The 20,403-nt window shown below is 37.0% G+C and overlaps 2 protein-coding genes across 5 annotated transcripts; both read right to left on the reverse strand.

Annotated features, from left to right (window-relative positions):
- Positions 1 to 361: 361 nt before the first annotated feature.
- Positions 362 to 16,377, reverse strand: LOC123660247 (outer mitochondrial transmembrane helix translocase). Of its 4 annotated transcripts, XM_045595343.1 has the most exons (10): positions 16,049 to 16,377; positions 15,740 to 15,848; positions 11,858 to 12,002; positions 10,812 to 10,979; positions 8,813 to 8,941; positions 7,891 to 8,030; positions 5,058 to 5,162; positions 4,714 to 4,722; positions 4,441 to 4,556; positions 362 to 368 (listed from the first exon to the last, which is right to left on the reverse strand). In XM_045595343.1, the coding sequence occupies exons 1-10, from the start codon at positions 16,219 to 16,221 to the stop codon at positions 362 to 364; spliced, it is 1,101 nt and encodes a 366-aa protein (XP_045451299.1). In that variant the 5' UTR covers positions 16,222 to 16,377. The 4 variants fall into 4 exon arrangements, with proteins under 4 accessions (XP_045451299.1, XP_045451298.1, XP_045451296.1 ...); XM_045595342.1 differs by lacking the exons at positions 362 to 368; positions 4,714 to 4,722 and having other exon boundaries at positions 4,374 to 4,556; positions 5,064 to 5,162; positions 15,740 to 15,836; XM_045595340.1 differs by lacking the exons at positions 362 to 368; positions 4,714 to 4,722 and having other exon boundaries at positions 4,374 to 4,556; positions 5,034 to 5,162.
- Positions 16,378 to 16,683: 306 nt separating this feature from the next.
- LOC123660196 lies at positions 16,684 to 17,196 on the reverse strand. Its single transcript, XM_045595296.1, has one exon. The coding sequence runs from the start codon at positions 17,194 to 17,196 to the stop codon at positions 16,684 to 16,686; it is 513 nt and encodes a 170-aa protein (XP_045451252.1).
- Positions 17,197 to 20,403: the final 3,207 nt, after the last annotated feature.

A 20,403-nucleotide genomic window follows, 5' to 3' on the forward strand; every position in this document is an offset into this window, starting at 1 on the left:
TACACCCAAGTAAAAAGTTATGCGGATTTTCGAGTTTCCCTCGATTTCTCTAGGATCCCATCATCAGATCCTGGTTACTAGGGATACAACTAGGGATATGTCCATTCCAAAAAAAAAATAATTATCAAAATCGGTTCATAAACGACGGAGTTATCCCCGAACATACATAATATATATATATACGGTCGAATTAAGTAACCTCCTCCTTTTTTTGAAGTCGGTTAAAAATAATCACATATTCATCCACCCTCCTATTAGAAGCAAGCTGGGACTGAAAACCCAATTTGAAGTAATCTTTCTTAACAACTGTACAAAATTAATTATTTATGTAAAAATATTTAATGTGTTTATAAGTACCACTTTAATAGCTATTTTTTTTTGCATACGCGACGCATACCAGGCCAACAGAATTTTTAGGTACTTTTGTTTTAACCGAATATCGCTTATGAATATTAGGAAGCTTGTTTGTAGACTTACGAAACGCTAAGTAAACGGGTCTAACTAGGGTTTCTCTTGTAATCGTACGAATTTTTAATTTGTCTTTGTCAAAAAAAAAATACACCAACTCTATGGATTTTTTAAGTTATAGAATATTCAGTACACAGTATAACATAATATTTTCTTTTGAATTTATCGAATTTTCATTAATTTTTTCAGGTCTGGCAGTCGCAGACGTGAATTGAATGTGCCAAATACGGACAAATTTAGATGTAGTTTAACTAGTTAATATTATTTAAAATACATAAATAAAACACGTAAAAACGCTTTTAGATAATTTATTTCCTCTATTTACATTTGCGTTTAACTAACTTTAGCTATCTACAATGATAATTTTAATACAGTCGGTACATTAACAAATTGTAAGTACGCATCTCAAACAAAACAAGAGCGAAACTATTGATACTGACTGTACTTAAACAGAGCATTGACCTCAGAACAGAAAATAGTAAAAAATACCATATTTTCTCAAATAATAATAATTTAATATCAATATTTTTAAGAATTTATTGCTTACGTAAATCGTTTTTACTGTACAGTCTGTTCTGTTCTGTGGTACATCTTATTGAAACCATACTGTGGAGGGTAGTTGAAAATAGACAAAAAAAAACAATTAAAAATAACGACCACTCATAAGTTACGATACACGTTAAGAGAGATGGTCAACTAAGTTTGATATTATGTGACAAGAGGAGGGGAAGGATACAAAATTTTGTGACATCACATATCTAAATAAATATTATTTGTTAAATAATAATAAAAATAATGTCAAAACTCAGGTTTTTATTTAATAAATACGAATTTATAGGTGTAAAATTGCAAAATATGTGACGTCACACTACGTGGTGGGTATCATAAATGTGACCATCTGTGACAAGGACGAGGGAGGGGTCCAATAATCGTAAAATTCATCGGACGTAAGTTATGGATGGCCCCAAATATATATGAAATAAGTAACAGTTAGTTTTTCGACTTTGTTACGCATAATAAATAAGTTGGCATAAGTTTAAATTTACTAAACAATCTAAAACGCGTTATTTAATTTAAAATAAGCTATATTGAATCTAAATCAATACACGCATTCTCAATAATTTAAAAATACCCTCAGTACTGACTTCTTCTATTCTCGATAGAGTAACTTCTCATCTACAACACGTAAATACATTATTACATACATATTACCACATGTATGTGTACATAAAAAACTTAATATTATTGCAACAGTCGTGCGCACAACCAAGTGACTTTGGAAGCATGACAACGCCAGTGAAACTAAAGCATTTCATATAACTTGCAACCATCATACACACAGCGTTTTTCATAATTTAACAGTAACAAAATGCGTGATTAGGAAATTTTTTATTTAGTTTAGTAATAGAGTGCCGATCTCAGTGCAATAGCGTTATTAAATAACAAAAAAAATTGCTAAGTACAAATATAAATTTAATTTACTGAAACAAAGCTGATCTATATAAAACAAAACGAAAGAAGTACATCATAAAGAAAATTATACGTTTTAAGTTTTAATAGATTGTCGAATGAGATTATGCAAAATCTTTCAATAGTAATATCTTTTTATAAAAACTATATAAAATACGATCGAAATTTACAAATAAAAAACAATTTTCATGGACCTTAATTTGTAGCGAAATCACAGATTAAAACAAAGAATCCCGCCTTTTTACTGTCATTTTGACAGCTACTTTCTTAAAAAGCGTAAAACACAGCCCGCACCAAAAATTCTTAACATATATGCATATCTAATATTACACACAAAATAAACTATGAAAACAATAGTACAGTAATATTTTGCCAATTTATTTCGATAAAATACATGTTATGAATTTGTTACAAATTTGTAAAAAGAAAAAAAAGTATGACTAAATAATAGAAACACCAAAAATTTATTATGATCTTTGCATTTTCTACATCACATTTAATTATTAAGTCAATTTGGAAAAAAAGTGTTAATATCATTATTACTATCCATATTTCATGAAACAGTATTTTTAGTTAGTTTACTTAGGCTAATAATCCAATATATTTTTATTTTGAGAGATAATACATTTATAGAGAACAGTGAAATCTCAAACTTATTAAGAACATTTTAAAAGTTTAAGAATTTTATCTATATATATTTCGGTAATCTCTATATTAATATATATATATATATGTATACTTTTATTTCAATTACTTTTTTTCGTTATACCAGATCTTTGTTTTTCAAATTACAACTTTTAGTTGTGTTCCAATATTCTATTTTTAATAGAATTTTAGAATTCATATACGTGTAAAATTTTACATGTACACGTATATAATATGTTTCATTATATTAAACAATTGCAATTTGAAAAACAATTTACATACATTTAGACGAGATCATCTAATTTATATTAATTTCAATGTTCAATAATATTCAATAACCGTATCTTTACCAATAAATTATATACAAAATATTAACATTCGTAAATAATGCTCTGATTTCATCAAATTTTTTAATACATCCTCAAAACCCAACACTAAATTTTGTTTCAATTGAACCAGATACCAAAACAATCAATTTTAATTTTAAAAAACTTTATAAAAATATTCCACAGATTATATATGAAATTGCAGATAAAGAATACATATAAAAAAGTTAATTTTACGATAGATAAAAGAAAACTAGTATCATTCAATGATCAAACAACTGGACATACAATGGAAACGTAAAAAGAATTAAATAATATACATTCAGTCAATAGAGTAAAAAGATTTTTTCTTTTCAGCTAGAAATAATTACAAGACATATTGAATATACGAGAAATTTCAAACACAATAATCGACTATTTTTTAATAACACGCTGCTATTACCTTTTTCACGGAATTTGTGGGGCGGCAAATTCTATTGGCCCACCAATAAAGATACCGCCAAAACTACGCCACTGCTTTGGGACATAATGTACGAATTGCGCCAACATTTGTCAACTACTTCAAATATTGGGTCCAATTATTTTTTAACAAATATATAACAGTGGTTATATTCAAATTATGTGTCGCAATGAAAACACTAAAAAAATTGTATAACTTAGATGTTGAATTTGTTTGTTGACAAGTCATAATGTAAAAAAATAAACTATAGAAGTTAGGTTTGACTCTTTTTTAACACGTAACTTATCAACTAGACAAAAGATGGCGCCATAAGTAATGGAGTCCAACATTAAATAAGAAACAAATGTTCCCAATTGTAAATTTAACATGGGTGGTTTTTTGCCCCACAAATGTCTTAAACTTGATTTTCTTTAAAATCATTTATAGCTTTTAAAAATGTCGTTACAGCTAGCACAATAAAGTATCTTTACTTGTAATAAATGACAATATTAATGATATATTTACCATACATTTTGACTTTTCCATTAACAGTATCGTCAATCATAACACAAATTTGTCATACACCTTCATATTTACATTTAAACACCTTTAAAATAACGTAACCAAATGAAATGCCAGTTTCCAAATGTCATCTTACACATTAATTAGGTACTTTCAACGTTGATTCTAAATACTATTTCAGCTAACATCAAAACTTTGGACAAATATTTAGGGACATCATTACTTCATACGAAACTATGTGAACAGCCCAATCATCAACAAACAAATTTTATTACCAATCTTGAAGGCACATAATCCATTTACAAAAAAAAAAAATCCAATTTACGTGTAAAACTTCTTTCAATAAAGCAAATCTATTCTACTTCAGAAAAAACCCAAAAAAGTTCATAATAACCCAAACTTATTAACATATAATAACTTTGGCCAATCGACATAACCAAAAACAATATTTCAGTTTTCGTTAAATTATCTATAGACAAATGTTACCTGCCATAGTTTCTTTGTCCCTTAGAGCGTAGCCCACCATGTTAGTCGAGCTCGATCCGCATGGTGGGTGCCATTGACCCACACTGAATCTTGGATTCCTTGATTTTAGCTAGTGCTAAACATAAATCGTCCATAGTTATAGGTCGTACAGCGTCTACGTACTCGTCGTCTGAATCCGATGTTGATTTATTTGTTTTCGCCTGTAACAATTTAATAATGTTTTATAAATCTTTATTAGTAACATAAAGTTAGAATATAGAATGGCAGTCACGGGAGCGATGTTCAGTTCCCTTAAACGGCACATATTCGCATTGACCATGCAGATGCTTGCCGTGTTTTGGACGTTGGTGCTTGTACATATCCATTCTGTATTTATTGTTTGTTTCCAGACCACACATACCAACAGGAGTATATCCTAATCCATTGAGTATGAGACGTTTATTTATTATTTATGTTTTGAATTTGGTTCATCACTTCAGCCTATTGCAGACCATTGCTGGACATAGGCCTCCATAAAAGGGGAAATTTCCTCGAAAGGGGGTAGAGAATTTACTTTTTTGAATATTTTAAGAGTATGTTCTGAGTCTAAAACCTCACCACATAAGATTAAAAAAATTGCTAAATCACATGATTCATTACGACCCCTTATGATATAGCTCGTAAATTAGAAACATTACCTGTGCCTCCCTGGCCATTTCCGCCCTTGCCAGGTCTCGAACACGGTATACGGCGGCCTGTCGACACAACTCGTGTAGATCGGAGCCCGAGAAACCTTCAGTTGCAGCGCCCAGTCGGCTATAGTCGATCTGCGAATATAATAATGGATATAAGTGTATAGAGCAATAAAAATATGGTCTTTGTGAGAATAGAGCACAATGTGTACGTGAGAATAGATAATTGGGAAATGTAACGAAAAAAGAAATATCACAGCGAAAATTACAACAAATATAATGGGAGAATGTAAATCTTCATCATCTTCCTGCCATTATGCCACTTATGTAGGGTCGGCACAACATGTTTTCCTCTTCCATTCCTCTCTTTTATTCGTCACTTCAGTGCTTACTCCTTTCTTTCTCATATCCTCACTCACACAATCCATCCATCGCTTTTTTGGTCTGCCGATCGTTCTTCGTCCTTCAACATTCATCCCTAACATTCCTTTACCAATATAGCGTTCATCCCTCCTCATTACATGCCCATACCACGCTAACCTATTGCTCCTCATTTTTTCCGTCACGGGTGCTACTTTCAAACTTCCCCTTATATACTCATTTCTAATCCGATCTTTCCTCGTCACTCCACATATTCATCTTAGCATTCTCATCTCGGCTGCGTGCACTCTTCTTTCACCCGTCACTTTCGTTGCCCAACATTCTGATCAATACATTACGACAGGAGAATGTAAATCTTATGAATATTTAAGGTTATGGGTAGGAATTTGTATGATGTCTGCAATGTAAAATGGATTAAAACTTTAATAGATTGTCTTCAGACCGTTTTTCATTTAATTTCTCGAAAGGTTGTGCTCGCGAAGTGTGAGTAATGTGCGAGGGAAGCCTAAGAAAATGTGAGAGAAATACGAAGGACGCTGATAAGAAATATGAGGGAAATGTGAACGAAGTGTGAGGGGAATGTTAAGGAAGTATGAAGGAAGTGTAATTGAAATGTACATTCAGTCATTGCGAGGGAGGTTTAATGGAAATGTAGGGGAAGTTTGAGGAAAATCTTAGGGAACTATGAGGGAAGTGTAATGGAAATGTATAGCCAGTGCTAGGGAGGGAGGTTTATTAAGTGTGAGGACAGTGTGAGGGGAGCGACACGAGTGTGGGCAGTCTCACGTCGGAGGCGGTGGGCTCGGCGCGCAGGATGAGCTGCAGGATGTGGCGCGGTGAGGGAAGTGTGAGGACAGTGTGAGGGGAGCGACACGAGTGTGGGCAGTCTCACGTCGGAGGCGGTGGGCTCGGCGCGCAGGATGAGCTGCAGGATGTGGCGCGGTGAGGGAAGTGTGAGGACAGTGTGAGGGGAGCGACACGAGTGTGGGCAGTCTCACGTCGGAGGCGGTGGGCTCGGCGCGCAGGATGAGCTGCAGGATGTGGCGCGGTGAGGGAAGTGTGAGGACAGTGTGAGGGGAGCGACACGAGTGTGGGCAGTCTCACGTCGGAGGCGGTGGGCTCGGCGCGCAGGATGAGCTGCAGGATGTGGCGCGGTGAGGGAAGTGTGAGGACAGTGTGAGGGGAGCGACACGAGTGTGGGCAGTCTCACGTCGGAGGCGGTGGGCTCGGCGCGCAGGATGAGCTGCAGGATGTGGCGCGGTGAGGGAAGTGTGAGGACAGTGTGAGGGGAGCGACACGAGTGTGGGCAGTCTCACGTCGGAGGCGGTGGGCTCGGCGCGCAGGATGAGCTGCAGGATGTGGCGCGGTGAGGGAAGTGTGAGGACAGTGTGAGGGGAGCGACACGAGTGTGGGCAGTCTCACGTCGGAGGCGGTGGGCTCGGCGCGCAGGATGAGCTGCAGGATGTGGCGCGGTGAGGGAAGTGTGAGGACAGTGTGAGGGGAGCGACACGAGTGTGGGCAGTCTCACGTCGGAGGCGGTGGGCTCGGCGCGCAGGATGAGCTGCAGGATGTGGCGCGGTGAGGGAAGTGTGAGGACAGTGTGAGGGGAGCGACACGAGTGTGGGCAGTCTCACGTCGGAGGCGGTGGGCTCGGCGCGCAGGATGAGCTGCAGGATGTGGCGCGGTGAGGGAAGTGTGAGGACAGTGTGAGGGGAGCGACACGAGTGTGGGCAGTCTCACGTCGGAGGCGGTGGGCTCGGCGCGCAGGATGAGCTGCAGGATGTGGCGCGGTGAGGGAAGTGTGAGGACAGTGTGAGGGGAGCGACACGAGTGTGGGCAGTCTCACGTCGGAGGCGGTGGGCTCGGCGCGCAGGATGAGCTGCAGGATGTGGCGCGGTGAGGGAAGTGTGAGGACAGTGTGAGGGGAGCGACACGAGTGTGGGCAGTCTCACGTCGGAGGCGGTGGGCTCGGCGCGCAGGATGAGCTGCAGGATGTGGCGCGGTGAGGGAAGTGTGAGGACAGTGTGAGGGGAGCGACACGAGTGTGGGCAGTCTCACGTCGGAGGCGGTGGGCTCGGCGCGCAGGATGAGCTGCAGGATGTGGCGCGGTGAGGGAAGTGTGAGGACAGTGTGAGGGGAGCGACACGAGTGTGGGCAGTCTCACGTCGGAGGCGGTGGGCTCGGCGCGCAGGATGAGCTGCAGGATGTGGCGCGGTGAGGGAAGTGTGAGGACAGTGTGAGGGGAGCGACACGAGTGTGGGCAGTCTCACGTCGGAGGCGGTGGGCTCGGCGCGCAGGATGAGCTGCAGGATGTGGCGCGGTGAGGGAAGTGTGAGGACAGTGTGAGGGGAGCGACACGAGTGTGGGCAGTCTCACGTCGGAGGCGGTGGGCTCGGCGCGCAGGATGAGCTGCAGGATGTGGCGCGGTGAGGGAAGTGTGAGGACAGTGTGAGGGGAGCGACACGAGTGTGGGCAGTCTCACGTCGGAGGCGGTGGGCTCGGCGCGCAGGATGAGCTGCAGGATGCGCTCGCGCTGCGGCGCGGCGGGCATGGCCACGTGGAAGGTGGCGGGCATGCGGCGCTGGATGGCGCGGTCCAGGTCCTGCGGCCGGTTCGTGGCGCCTGCGGGCGGCCGAGGTATTACATGCGACACGACACAACGCAACATTCCACCTCTGGGCTTGAGCCTCTTTCCCCGTGTAGAAGGATCGGAGCTCGATCCTCCACACTTAGCCATAGAACGTAATGTATTTAGGACGGTTGTAACATATGTATTTGCAGCATACAAACGTCACAGCCCTATCTGATGCCATCGGACCGAAGGGCAGTTAACTTGTTGGTTTTTTTCTGACTCTAATTTAGAATAAGGTCACTGAAAAGCGAGCCTTGTCATAAAGATTATGATTAGTCCTTTTAAATGCTTTAGTTACAGGTATATCCATCATTTCACAGTGCAGTTAGGTGTGGGTTACGTATCAGCCTGTATCTTTCCACTGGTGCGTATCGACCTTTCTCCATGTAGGCGAAAGACTAAAACCACTGCCGGTAGGCATAGGATATATTCCCTAATGTCAATACCAATCGCTTTCAGGTATCTATAATAACAACCGGGGCCGATACTTTGACATACTCGTCAAGTGGGGTGGGGGGTGGGGGGTCTTAGCAAAAACCAAGGGAAGGGCTAAAAATTGCAAAAACATGTGACGTAGTATAGGTACGTTCCCTAAACACTGAGGAAACAAGGACAGTCAACCAGACCAGAAAGAAAAATTTGCACAAATACAAATATCTATCCCGAGCAGGAATCGAACCCGCAATCGCCGGTATGAGAACGCACCACTACTGGAGTGTTTTGAGGTGAAACGGGCCCTTATTGGTATACAATAGTGTGTGGCGAGACTGACCCATGATGATGACGGTGCAGGCGGGGTCGGTGATGAGCCCGTCCCACAGCGACATGAACTGCGTCTTCATCATAGCGGTGGCCTCGTGGTCGTGCTGTGTACGCGTGCGCAGGAACGACTCGATCTCATCTACAAACACACACACGAGCTATATTGTATATACCGTAATTACTGTGGTGTATTATTTTATGACAAAATAATGATAAATCGTCCCTTTTAAATAACATCTCTACTATCTCTTATGATAAAACTGCAAATGGTTTATGTTTGTATATAATAGATATTTGAGAAATGTATAAAAAGTTAGACGAGGCCGATAGAAGAATATAAGAAGCGAAAAAACGTTATTTTAATTTTTTTTTTGTCTATCTTTACGTTATTCCCACCATCAAGAAAAAAATGTTGAATGAAATTTGATGCCGTTTTCGTAGTTATATTGCTGGAGCGGTTATGCACGGTTCACGTTTCATTTTAATAGCTCACGTATAAAACGAATTTGATCCCTCGCACACGACAGATATTTGTCGTGGTATGTGCAATTGTACAGGAGTGTTATCCTAGGTGTCACTGCCAAGCGTTTATTAATAAATCTATAATCTATATAAAAGCGAAAGGTCATTCATCACGAAATCTCCGAAACTATAACACCTAGAAACTTGAAATTTGGCAGGTAGGTTCCTTATAGAGCGTAGGCATCCGCTAAGAACGGATTTTACGAAACTCTACCCCTAAGGGGTAAAACGGGGGTTGGAAGTTTGTATGAAAGTCCTATATTTTTGAAGTAGGTAACAGACTTGAAATTTAAAATGTATGCTCTATAGATGGTGAGGAGGAATACAAATAATGCATCTTTAGAAATCAACTCCCTTTTGGGGTTAAAACGAGGGATGGTAGGTTGACTCACTCATCACGAAATCTCCGAAACCGTAACAGCTACAAGCTTGAAATTTTGCAGATAGGTTTTCTTATAGGGCGTAAACATCCGCAGAGAACGGATTTTACGAAACTCGACCCCTAAGGGGATAAAACGGATTTGGAAGTTTGTATGAGAGTCCTATGTTTTTGAAGGAAGAGACTTGAAATTTAAAATGAATGCTCTATAGGTAGGGAGGTAGATTATAGTTAGTAGACGTCCGCTAAGAACGGATTTTGCGATATTCCACCGCTAAGGGGGTTTAATTGGGGTTGATAGTTTGTATGAAACATATACAGCAGCTCTAAGTTCGCCTGATAGGTTATTTATACTGCAAGCTGAAAATAAAACTAAACATGTGGTGTATAGAGAGATTATATAAAAATAACTATTAAATTAGATTAATTGTGTAAGAAGAAGAAGAAGAAGAAGAAGAAGAAGAAGAAGAAGAAGAAGAAGAAGAAGAAGAAGAAGAAGAAGAAGAAGAAGAAGAAGAAGAAGAAGAAGAAGAAGAAGAAGAAGAAGAAGAAGAAGAAGAAGAAGAAGAAGAAGAAGAAGAAGAAGAAGAAGAAGAAGAAGAAGAAGAAGAAGAAGAAGAAGAAGAAGAAGAAGAAGAAGAAGAAGAAGAAGAAGAAGAAGAAGAAGAAGAAGAAGAAGAAGAAGAAGAAGAAGAAGAAGAAGAAGAAGAAGAAGAAGAAGAAGAAGAAGAAGAAGAAGAAGAAGAAGAAGAGATATATTATTATATAATATTCTAAAAAAATATTTTCTAAGAAAAGTTATTAGTCAAAACAGTGTTCTTAAGCTTGTTAGTTTCCTAGAAATTTAATTTAGTTTAATTTATTATTTTATGTTAAAAAATAGAAGTTTATTTGGTTACAATTTTATTTAAATTTATTGTTAAAGTTCATCTTTTTTAGGTAATTATTCGGCAAATCAACCGAATATTCGGCCGAATACGAATGTGAGAAAATATACCGAATGTACCGAATACGAATATTCGGTCGAACATTCGGCGCATCTCTAATATATATATAGTAACGTATCTATTTACAGTCGAGGGAAATAATATTATAATAAATGCCTTACCAATAAAAACGATGCAAGGTTGTAATTTAACAGCTAAGCTGAAGACAGCGGCTGCTAGCTTCTGTGTCTCACCGTACCACTTGTCCGTCAAAAGAGAGACATCTAGATTGATGAAGCTCATGTTGGCCTCCTTCGCTGTTGCCTTTGCTATCAGGGTCTTACCGCAACCTGGAAATTTGATAAATAAAAAATTTATTAACGGCTTGTAGTATGTATGTAACCAGTAATGTATGTGTAACCAAATGTAAACCACGCAACTATTAATTTTGTTCACTATAATATGGCAAGAATATTTATAAATAATTGAAGGTTAACTAAATTGCCGTGTGAAGTGCAGAAATAATTAAATCTCTAATTTAAATGTTTTGGGTGTAGGTTTGAGGACAGAGTAATAATTTTTTGTATATGTGAGTCTAGCTGTGCTTTGTGGTTTCAACCGTATGATATCTAATCCAGTGGGAGGGTTGGGATAAAAGCAGCCTGTGTTATTCTGCATTTCCATCTATCAAGTTTCATTACAATCAATTTGGTAATTTTTGCATGAAAGAGTACCACTATACATTAATCCTCAAAGTTTTGCATTATAATATTAGTAAGAAATAGGATGTATAGCAGATTTCTTCATATTTATTGTTAAGGCCAAAAATTTGTATATTGGTTGCGTAAACTGAACCCCATAATGAAATGTAGAAAAATATAGATAAATATAAAATATTATTAAAAATTAATATTTTGTTATAAATTAAATATTAATAATGTAAATTTATAATTCTGATAATAATATATAATTTAATATTTGGTACCCAGATAATTGAATATCTCATCAATGCATGGACTAACTTCTTGTCAAAAAAAAACTGTTTTCTGCATATTTCAAGATGAGTACAGATCACAGTATCTTCGCAGTTTTTTCAGTCAGTCAGTTCAGTCTATTGCAGTCCACTGCTGGAGTTAGGTCTCCCCAAGTTCGCGACATACATCCCGGTTTTCCGCAACCCTAATCCAGCGTACACCGGCAATCTTCGCGGTTTTGGCAGTTAACATACCTGGTGGTCCATGCAATAGAACACCTTTAGGCGGCTGCGTCAAACGACTGTCTGCAAAGAGTTCCCTCTTCTGGATGGGCAAGATGACTGTCTCTCTCAACTCATTAATTAAATGATCCAGTCCAGCAATGTCCTTCCAGTTTACCTGGAAATCAATTCTTGTATTTATTTTATACCGTAGAAGTATTTAGTACCGTATGTATACGTAGAAAGAAACGTATTATTATACTTTTAAATATGAAGGCAAAAGTATTAAAATATAATTCTTTATTTAATAATATAAAATATTAAGGAATGGCATAGTTCCACTACCACCTTGAAACATAAAAAGCCGACCGATGGCGGGATAACGATCCAACAGCTGACTTTAAAATACACAGGCCGAAAACGGGCAGCAGCGTCTTTGGTGCGACAAAGCCAGCCCTGCGGTCACCGACCCGCCTGCCCAGCGGAGACTATGGGCAACACACATGAGTTCGCGCCATTCTTGGCGCGACCTTGTGGAGCCCTGTGTTCAGCAGTGGATTGCGATAGGCTGAAGAAGCTTAATATTTTTAAATTATATATATTTATATTTAGCCGAAATTATGAAACTAAAACCTATATTAAAATTACTTTTGTCTGTTATATATTTTTTTAAACAATATACTATAATTTCGTCTACTTGGAAAATAAGTTTAATTTTTTTATTAATAATGAAAGAACTTCCTGTCGTATCTTTAAAAATGAATAGTTAAAATTGATTACCAAACTGCTAAAAAAATAAATCGAAAAATTATCTTAATATCATGACAATTACAGAGTCGTTTAACTTAATTGTGAAGTCAGCACAAACAAAAGTTCGTAGTTAATTCTATACTGTATAAGCCAAAATCTTTTTTTTATATAACGTATATTTACGTCTCGAGCGCTTACCTAAAAATAGGCACGTATGGGATGTATGTTAATAAAAAGATCTGGCACTTCACCAACGAGACAAAGCCATTTCACTTGATACTTGAGGTATGCAAAAACATAGGTACATCATAGCAAAAATAAATTCTTTCATGACGTATCTGAGCATTGGATTATTTCGTTCTACATAAATGCGAGAAAAAATTAAATGTTTATATATTTGTATAGTAGCTGATGACAGCATGAATCATAAATAAATGTAAAAAAATTCTGAAATTTCCCAATTTTGTACTCAATTTCCTTAATTATTAATTAGCTCTGTAAGAACAGTGTACAAAGTACCAGAAAACTACTGAAATATACAACTTGTCCCAGAAAGAATGGATAATCTTGGAGTGCCTAATAATACGGCTATCAGGCGCTCTAATAAAAATACACAAATATATATCAAACTATACGATCCACACCCACGATCTCGCACTAAACGATTTGCTTCCTCGTTCCTCATACGCACCGCAAAAATTTGGAATGCCCTTCCGGCTTCCGTTTTTCCAACGAAGTATAACTTGGGTATCTTTAAATCAAGAGTGAATAGGCATCTTCCAGGCAAGAGCGCACCACCTTAGGCGGCTGCATCTTCACTTGCCATCAGGTGAGATCGCAGTCAAGCGCTAGTCTATGTATTTAAATATATATATATAGTTTGATAGATGTAGCTATAAAAATAATCACTCTAAGTTTATCCATTCTTTCTGGGACAACCTGTATATGAATGGAATCGGTAGTCATTTTCAAGTTATTTTGCCATCACCAAGGGAAATAGATTTAGGGAAGCATGTGAGGAAATGTTATGAAGTCCCTCGTCCACCATCGCAAAGAGAGGATATACCGACCAGACACGGGTGTTGTGTCTGGTGGGCTACCGCCCCAACTCAATCACTTTAATAACTTTGATAGAGTGATGTAGGATACGTCATTTTTCTCTAGTTTTATATGTCGCGAGATAGATGTCGCTACACAGATATAATTTTTTATGTACATAGATAATAATCTTGGAATCAAATATTCTGAATCAGAATATATCATAAATGGCAATGCAGGTGAGACTATGTGGTATGTTGGGTTTTCGGCGTACAAATAAGTGCCAGATTTTGTTACTGTCGTAGGCAGGTGGTAATAATAAATAGATATATTATTTTAGTTCTAGCAACTGTTCACAACAAGGTTGTACAGTCCATTTACAATTAAAAATAGTGACTCATCACTGTCACTTAGCTTAGCTAACGCTCTTGATTAATTATATCGTAGTAAATTGGACTGCTGCGTGTGACCAGATAAATTGAAATGAGTCCTTCAGACAGGCTAGGCTAATTGACAACGTGTGACATTTTCTAAATAAAAAATTGATTAGTACTACATTGTTGTAAACTAAACTTTGTAACTTAAAACACTGCATTGTTAGAATATAAAATTGTTGTCATGTTGCACTCACTGTTTATCATGACATGCTTCTGAAATAACATTTTATAATGTTGTTGCCTTTGTTACGAAAATAAACCAAATTATAATTTACATTATTATCTACAAATAATTATTTTGTTACATTTAATCTAGTCATTAATATATTTAAGTTAGTTAAGACGACGCGTTGGCGCAACGGTCACAACACTAGTTGGCTGTTGCGGGTTCGATCCTCGCACATTATTATTATTTATTATTATTTTATACTATACTTTATTGTACACCACAAATACATTACAAACAAAGCATTACAGACAAAGATATTACAGACAGTGAAGTACAATGGGCGGACTTATGGCTAATTAGCCATTTCCTCCAGACAAGCCATTCCAGACAACCCATCTAATAAATAATAGAATTTAATTTACATTTTCTAGAACATTAACATTATCTAGAACAGGTCTTGTAATTATGACTTTATATTAACTTTGTTCTAATTATTTTTGGGATAATTACATGAAATAAGTTTTAACAATATACTGCTACTAAAAGTACTATCATAAAAAATTAACATAAAACACGTACATACTTGAAGAACAATACAAATCTTTCTTCATCATTGTGTTTTAAAGAGAAAAAATAATCAAAATTAGTTGTCTGTAATGTTGGTATACGGACGGTAGTTTAACGTGATAACGTCATAACAAACCATATCCTCGGACGCATAGGCCAATCGAGTAGAAGAGAGATAGATGCGGCGTAAGCGTACAATGAGCGTAACAGGACAACGAGTCATCCTTTTTCGTGCATGCAGCCGAAAGAGAAAAGAGACAATAGCAAGAAAAGTAACTGAACTGAACGTGATGCTTGATATACGATACTCACAAAAATTGCTGCTTTTATTTTTAATAAGTATTATAATTAAGACATACATACGCATTTACACATTTATTATGTCTTAAAAAAAAGATGTAATTAAAATCTTTCCAGTGATAAATTTTATTATTTGCACTTAATTTTAAATCACTGATATTTTATTTAAATACACTATAATTAAATAACATTTACTTAAGCATAATTATTTATTTTAAAATGTAGCACTAGCATAAATCAGTTTTAATATATTCTGTTCTTACGATTACCTAAAACAAGTTTAAAAAACTAACTCGATTTTGTTTTTGTTACTATCTATGATGACTTTAGTTGATTAAACAAGTTCAATGTACTTACTGTTCACAAAAAAGTCAATTAATTTTTAATAATTACTGGCCCATTCCACGACAAAGTGGCCCAGCTCTCTATTCCAATGTTGTGAGTTTAATTCATGCCCCAGTCTCGGTATAATATTCTTATATTCTATGTATTTAATTTGAAATTTAGAAAAAGGTATATCAGCCAGTAATGACATAAATACAGGCATTAAGTTGCCTACATTATAAACAGTTCAACATGATTATATATTGAGAGTTATGCTTTATTATTACATATTTAATTTAAAAAAACGGTTATATAACACAATTCACTTACGTTGATCTCCTCAGGTACCACCAACTGGGACGCAATAATCATCTCATGATCGGTGAGCTTGTCCAGGGCTATCGAGTGCTTTCCTCCGAGGCCGGCTCTGCAAGATATCCTAACACATACAAGTAACTGTATTGCTATTTACATATTAATTGTAATCTGTGACAATTCACTTTTATTTTTTTAGTGGCATATCAATAGCATAACAAATATTACAATAAACTACTCTGCATAACTTTAAAATTACTAATTTGCTAACCTAAGGGACTGTACTTTAGTGTACTAGTTTCATTTCGAAAAATCAATACATACTTGCGTAACTGTTCCCGCGCTCTCTCCTCTGCCTTCTTTCGACTTTTCGACGTCGGGTCGATCTGGTTCACGAGCCATTTTATTGAGAAATAAGTCACTGCCGATACAAAGGCAACGCGTATCGCCATTTGGAACACATCGTTCCGCGTAAATGCCGAACCTTCCACCATCATGCCTCGTGTCTAACAATAAGATTACCAGGACGTTAACACAAAGCTGTTGTTTCAATAGTAATTCTGTTCACATTTAACGCAAAAATTAAAAAAGAATTTTGCCAATCGCATGCACTGAGCACTTTATGAATTTGTTGTCAAAGACAATGACATGACAGCACTGATACTGAAGACTGAACTCAATTTTATTAGTGATGTGAAATTTTGTCACTCGGATAATATAGTCAGTTTCTATCGTAATGTAGTCAGTAGTTGTTTAATCGATTTTTTATTACTCGACCGACATCAAATTAAAATTAACAACAATTAGATGTACTTCAATGCGCTGAATCTGAATCTCAAGTTAATTTATTCGAAAGACCCTCCAAATTTGGAGTACATTGCGAGAAACCACTTTTAATCGCTAAAAAGTCGTGAAATATTGCAATTATGCTAACGAAATTTTTTTTAGGCATCGGAGTTTTATGGGTACTTCCTGAAGTTCGACTGCGATCGTTTAGACCTGGATGCCGATCTGCGCTGAGATGATCTTGCGGATCTGGTATTGGATCTACTTCTTCTTTCTGAAGCTAGTTGCTGGAACTGTCTCCGAAGTTCGGCGACTTCTTTAGTTAGTGCTTCAACTGCTGAGCTGGAACTGGTTTGGGGTTGGCTGGCAGACGCCACCGTGGGTGACGGAGTAGCTAACTCGTGGATACGATCAGCTAAATCTGACAGATCGTCGATGCAGGTTGAAGATGGTTGGCCTGCGAGCACTGTCTGGATTCCATGTGAGAGACGACTAACCCAAATGGTCCGTAGGAAGTCATCAGGAACATTGACACCAGCAAGGCTCTTCAAGTGGCGCAAAAATTGAGAGGGCTTACGGTCTCCAAGCTCCTCGTGCATCAAAAGCTGCTTAATTTTCGCTGAGTTTAAAAATTTCAATATCACTATCGAAAGATTTTTCTGTCGGCGTGGTACCGCTACATGCATCTTGATATTCTTTATCCATCGTTCAAAAGCGGGGTCACCAGTTTAGCGATGTGAAGGAATCACGTCGGGGTCACCAGTTTAGCGATGTGAAGGAATCACGTCGGGGTCACCAGTTTATATGACGATGAAGGTTGCGTTCATGCTTGGGGTCACCAATTTAGGAGTTTGAGGAAAAGGGAGGATCCTCCGACCAGACGGAAGTTGTGTCTGACGGGCTACTGCGCCCCCAACGGGTGTTGTCGAGTTCTTGTATATGTACTTAATTACTTTGAAAACTCTGATAGCGCGATGTAGCATACGTCAGTTTTTCTCTAATTACGTAGTTTCGTAGTCGTTCGTATTTCACGTGATAGATGTCGCCACAAAAGTTATAAACTTAACCTCTTTATAATATTATATTATTAAACATTACCTTAAAATATAAAAAAATTATGTAGTGTCATGGGACACCAGGTAGGAACGAAGTTTCTTCGGATAGTATAGAAGCAACGCAATTAGAAAAAAAAATTTGAATTTTATGTATATTTTCTAGTTCTTAATTTTTTTTTTTTTTTTAGTTTTGTTGATTGGTTTTCAATTAAGTACATAAAAGTATTTAGGAAAATTAGTATTTTAGAAAATAAAATAAATCAAACAAAATAATAATAATAATAAATAATAATTCATTAAACTATTAAGTGAAATAAAAAACATATGTATTTATTTATATTTGTCGACAGTATAAAATTACATAAATAATTTTAAAAAAAAGTTTACTAGTAATACTTTAGTTTTACAAACGTCATATTATACAGTCGTGTGACTGATATTACGTCACTTCCGTTATATATTTTTCTTACGGTTTTAGTATCACATTTTTTTTCAGTTCGATCGCCCAGCCAAATGTCAAGCCTAGAGTAAGGAACTTCGTTCCAAAAAACTTAAAAGTAATAATAAAATAAAAAATTTAAGGAAAGGCACATGCCTAAAACAAAGAGCAACACGGAGGGAGTCGCTATAGCGTTTTTGCCGATACAAAACTATCTGTCATTTTTTTCGGGGGGGAAATCACTGACACGCTCACTTTATCTAATTCCTACACAAAAATAATCATCTGTCACTACGAAACTCACACATACTAAATTAAAAACACACTTACATTTTTCACACACGCATGGATACATTCTGTGTCAGTCATTACAGTGTAATGACATGCCGCAACTACACTGACAAGTTGCTTACAGCCGTGGTTGTACCAACTGTCGATACGCATTATCGATAAATTCAAGTACTCATCATTACAGCCTATACAGTCCACTGCTGGACATAGGCCTCCACAAGTTTACGCCAAAAATAACGTGAACTCATGTTTTTTGCCCATAGTCACCACGCTGGGCAGGCGGATTGGTGACCGCAGTACTGGCTTTGTCGCACCGAAGACGCTGCTGCCCGTCTTCGGCCTGTGTATTTCAAAGCCAACAGTTGGATGGTTATCTCGCCATCAAGTACTCGGTTAGGGAATAATTAGGTTTTTAAAGTGATACAAAGATAAGGTGTTATTATAAAGATGGAGATTATTTATTATGTACTACAATAATTATCATGTCACAAATAAACTAAATGTTTATATCATTTTAAAAACAAGTGACAGTTATATCTATTGCTGGTTTTTAAAATGGGTTAGTTTTCTATAAATATGACGAATACATTTTTGTAGGTTTTCTTTTTTCATTAAGAAAGAAATGCTTGTGCCGGTATATTTTTCATTATTAATCTTGTCAGTTTCACACTTGAAAGTCAGAGGTATTGAAATGATTAGAGCAAATGACACTATTTCCTTATATTATAGTACTTGCAGTAAAATGTGTTAATACTCGTAAGTATTGTATTATATTTAATTTAATGCAATTTTATTATAAAACTATGTATATTTAAATTAAGTTCACAATATAAATAAATCAGAATCTCTAATATGTCTCTCTCCTCCTTTGCCTTTGCCGTTTTTATCGATAACTATCTACAAACAAACCGGTAACAACACTATCGCCCAGCGACAGCAACTTCTCGGAAATAGACTCGGATCCGCAAATTGTATGAGGGCGAACGGCCTGTGTTGGTAAACAAATCCAAAACAACACGCCCGATAACTTTTGTAATTTTTAGGTTTAAAAAGGTTTAAAAGAAGTATACAATAATAATGTAATTAAAAAATACAGTAATACCCCGGACTTACGTGATAGGCGGGACTGAGCGCTATCCGCGTAAGTCGAATTCGCGTAAGTCGGGGTACAGTTTTGCATATAAAGACATACAAATTATGTTTAATTGGAACTGGAGACTAAATAAAATAATAATTTAGGAAATAATTAGTATCTAATTCTTGATAATATGATGATAAATTTTTATTTTTGCATCGTAGTGTTTAATAATGTTAAGTTTACAGTCCAAAGATAATGTTTTTCTCTTCTTGTTTAAAGCAAAACAGTCGTTCTACTTCGTTTGGATGCCATAGTTGTACTTAGTAAATATCTCAGGTCGTCGCAAAACGCACAAAAAACACAAAATCGTAACTTATGTACCTACGCGCCGATTCCGCACTACACGTCTGTGCCTGTTGTAAACTGAACGAATAATAATGCGGGTGGCGGGAGTCAAACAAAAAACGAATAGACAGAGAAAATTAAATCGCGTAACTCCGAACTCGCGTAAGTTGAGGTAGCGTAAGTCGGGGTATTACTGTACTTACATATGAAAGGTAACGACATCTTTTAGTAAATTTGACGTGGCAGATCTCTTTTTGCAGCAAAAAACAGAACAACTCGCCATTTTTTGAAGGACGTTGATTCAATCGCGCAACTAGATTTAGTCAGTGCGGCTGCAAATAGTTTTATTGTACGTGTAGGATCATTTGGACTTATACCTTGACAGAGTGAAACGCCTGTACATGGCTACTCCCTTCCGTGTTGCTTTACGGCCTAAAACTACTGAAGAGGCAGGTATATAATATACTAGACAGGAATCGAAAACACAACCTCTATGCTTTATATCAGATATTCAGAAAGTGGATTCACATTTCACTGCCAAATGAGTCATGGCGTTAAAAAAAAGAAAGGAATAAAAACATTAAGTTAAATTGGTGTCAATAAAATTTAGCTTATTCTTCCAATAATTTTGAAAATTTGTTATAGTTTTTGTAATGCAACCAATAAAATAGTGACATAAAATACA

This window comes from Melitaea cinxia, chromosome 15, assembly GCF_905220565.1.
Source record: "Melitaea cinxia chromosome 15, ilMelCinx1.1, whole genome shotgun sequence".
NCBI lineage: Eukaryota > Metazoa > Arthropoda > Insecta > Lepidoptera > Nymphalidae > Melitaea > Melitaea cinxia.

Coding starts and splice junctions, on each gene's coding strand:
- LOC123660247 (XM_045595340.1), bottom strand. CDS start 16,221: ATGATGGTGGAAGGTTCGGCATTTACGCGGAACGATGTGTTCCAAATG. Junction 10,980..11,857: donor TCTATTGCATGGACCACCAG/GTATGTTAACTG, acceptor TCAAATTTCCAG/GTTGCGGTAAGACCCTGATA. Junction 5,163..7,890: donor CCGAGCCCACCGCCTCCGAC/GTGAGACTGCCC, acceptor TTATATTCGCAG/ATCGACTATAGCCGACTGGG.
- LOC123660196 (XM_045595296.1), bottom strand. CDS start 17,196: ATGCATGTAGCGGTACCACGCCGACAGAAAAATCTTTCGATAGTGATA.